Source organism: Galeopterus variegatus, unplaced genomic scaffold (genome assembly GCF_000696425.1).
Source record: "Galeopterus variegatus unplaced genomic scaffold, G_variegatus-3.0.2 Scaffold2849, whole genome shotgun sequence".
Lineage (NCBI taxonomy): Eukaryota > Metazoa > Chordata > Mammalia > Dermoptera > Cynocephalidae > Galeopterus > Galeopterus variegatus.
This window is the reverse complement of record NW_007728960.1, coordinates 116,665-119,692: the sequence shown is the minus strand read 5'-3', so window position 1 is coordinate 119,692 and position 3,028 is coordinate 116,665. Positions and strand designations below refer to the sequence as shown.

The following is a 3,028-nucleotide window of genomic DNA, read 5'->3' as shown; positions in this document are numbered from 1 at the left end:
CCTTATTTTTTTTTTTTTTTTTTTTTTTTTTGTCTTTTTCCGTGTCCGGCAACGGATCGCAAACCTCAGTGTTGCCCCCGCACCGGACCAGGGACCGGCAACGGGATTGCAACCCTCGGGGTTGCTCCCGCGCCTCGCTCAGCCAGTGAGCGGGAACCGCTCTGTATGTGGGATCCGAACCCTCGGGCGGGAGCACCGCCACGCTTCGCAAGCAGCGCACTTATCCAGTGCGCCACCGGGCCGGCCCGTGAGCCTAATTTTTATACAACAATCCAGGTCCTGAAGCCCAGCACGTTGCAATCCACTCCTCTCAATGTCATCTGCCAGTATATGTGTACCTTGTACATAGTTCTTGTGCTCAGATGACCAACTGTGACTCAAGTCAACCCTAATCTACTATCAAGACCTGTACCTATTACTTCTGTTGTAATGGTCTTAGTACCACCTACCTGCATGAAATGAAAGGTTTAACCAAACCAGATGGATTCCTTCCATCTGCCAGAAAGTGATTCTGCCCCCATGCCCCACAATCTCAGAAAGTGATTCTTCCCCCATGCCCCACAATCTCAGAAAGTGGTTCTGCCCCCACGACCCACAATCTCAGAAAGTGGTTCTGCCCCCACGCCCCACAATCTCAGAAAGTGATTCTGCCCCCATGCCCCATAATCTCAGAAAGTGGTTCTGCCCCCATGCCCCACAATCTCAGAAAGTGGTTCTGCCCCCATGTCATACATCACATCCCAGGGGATTGTAGACTTTCCAGATCCATGAACTCTGGTTTGATTGTTACTCATTCACCCTCCCAAACCCATTCCACAAACTTTTCCCAAGGAAGTTGGAGCTTACAATATCATCTCTAGGATATACATGCATTTTCTTCAGGGAGAAGTTAACATATCCTGATATCCCTAGTTGGGAAGCCAAAAAGAGAAATCCTGGCCAAAACAGAAGAGTCTGAGGAGGTGATTGCATGATTTCTGTTTTTACAGATGAAGGAAATGAACACATAGGAGGCAAACTTCATGCTTACAGTGCAAATCAGTGATGGCCAGAATGAAAAGCCACACCTGTGGGACATCAAAATCCATGCTCCTGTTAACTGTCCTGCCACTCACAGGAAGTTATAACAACTGGAATCTCCAAGCCAGGACACACTCCTAACACTCCTTCCTATTTTCTGCCTGCAGCACAGCAATGCCAAAGGAAAACCAGAGTCACATCACTGAATTCCTCCTTCTGGGCCTGACCACTGACCCCAAACAGCAGGTGTGGCTCTTTGCCAGCTTCCTGGCCATGTACCTGGTCAATGTGGTTGGCAACTCTGTCATCATTGCAGCCATACGGGGGGATGCCCACCTCCACACACCCATGTACTTCTTCCTCTCCAACCTGTCCCTGGTGGACATCTGCTTTACAAATGTCATTGTGCCACGGATGTTGGCAAACATGTTGAGCAAGAGCAAGAAGGTCGCCTTTGCCCAGTGCCTCACACAGATGTATTTCTTTGTGGCCTGTGCATGTATTTCTTTGTGGGCTTTGGGATCACTGACAGCTTCCTCCTGGCGGCCATGGCCATTGACCGCTACGTGGCCATCTGTAACCCACTGCGTTACAACACGGCCATGAGCCCCAGGCGCTGTCTCCTGCTGGTGGTGGCATCCTGGGCAGTGTCCCACCTCCACTCACTCACCCACACGATTCTCATGGCTCGCCTCTCCTTCTGTGGGCCCAACGTCATCCACCACTTCTTCTGTGACGTCCAGCCACTGCTAACGCTCTCCTGCTCCGACACCTCTGTCAATGAGCTTTTGGCCTTCACAGAGGGCTCCTTTGTGATCATGAGTCCCTTTATTTTCATTATTGTCTCTTACGTCCACATCACCCGGGCCGTTCTGAGGGTCCCTTCAGGGGGAGGCAGGTACAAGGTCTTCTCCACCTGTGGATCCCACCTCACAGTAGTGGCACTATACTACGGGACTGCCATCTCAGTGTACATTCGCCCCTCGGCACTGTCTCCTGCTGGTGGTGGCATCCTGGGCAGTGTCCCACCTCCACTCACTCACCCACACGATTCTCATGGCTCGCCTCTCCTTCTGTGGGCCCAACGTCATCCACCACTTCTTCTGTGACGTCCAGCCACTGCTAACGCTCTCCTGCTCCGACACCTCTGTCAATGAGCTTTTGGCCTTCACAGAGGGCTCCTTTGTGATCATGAGTCCCTTTATTTTCATTATTGTCTCTTACGTCCACATCACCCGGGCCGTTCTGAGGGTCCCTTCAGGGGGAGGCAGGTACAAGGTCTTCTCCACCTGTGGGTCTCACCTCACGGTTGTGGTGCTATTCTATGGGACCATAATATCTGTGTACATTCGCCCCTCATCCACCTACTCAGTGACAAAGGACCGTGTGGTCACTGTCATTTATACCGTGGTGATCCCCATGCTAAACCCTTTCATCTATAGCCTTAGGAACAAGGACATGAAACAGGCCTTGAGAAAGCTGACTGGGAGAACAGAATAGAATGTGCATACTTGCTACCTCTTCCAGTTTAATTATCAAATCAACAACTATATATTAAGCACCTACTATGTGAAAGCACTCTGCTTAATTCTGTAAGAAAGGCAAAATAAATTATAGCTTCTGTCCTCAAAAGTACTTACAGTCTAGTTAGAAGACAGGAGATTGTCAACACCTTTCTATAAGAATGTGTCTTGCAGGGCCGGCCCGGTGGCGCACTGGATAGTGCACCGCTTGGGAAGCGCGGCGGCGCTCCCGCCCGAGGGTTCGGATCCCACATACAGACCGGTTCCCGCTCACTGGCTGAGCGAGGCGCGGGAGCAACGCCGAGGGTTGCGGTCCCGTTGCCGGTCCCCGGTCCGGTGCGGGGGCAACACTGAGGGTTGCGATCCGTTGCCGGACACAGAAAAAGACAAAAAAAAAAAAAAAAAAAAAAAATGTGTTTTTTTTTTTTTAAAAAATTAAGGGGGGCGGGGTTAAAAATTTTTTAAAAAATTAAAAAAAAAACAGC

General features: G+C 50.5%; 1 protein-coding gene across 1 annotated transcript; it reads left to right on the top strand.

Moving 5' to 3' along the window:
• The first annotated feature begins 1,194 nt into the window (after positions 1-1,194).
• On the top strand, positions 1,195-2,520 carry LOC103599100 (olfactory receptor 1L4-like). Its single transcript, XM_008583192.1, is given in 3 exon segments — positions 1,195-1,533; positions 1,536-1,918; positions 2,292-2,520. Coding segments are annotated over 3 exon segments (951 nt in total).
• Positions 2,521-3,028: the final 508 nt, after the last annotated feature.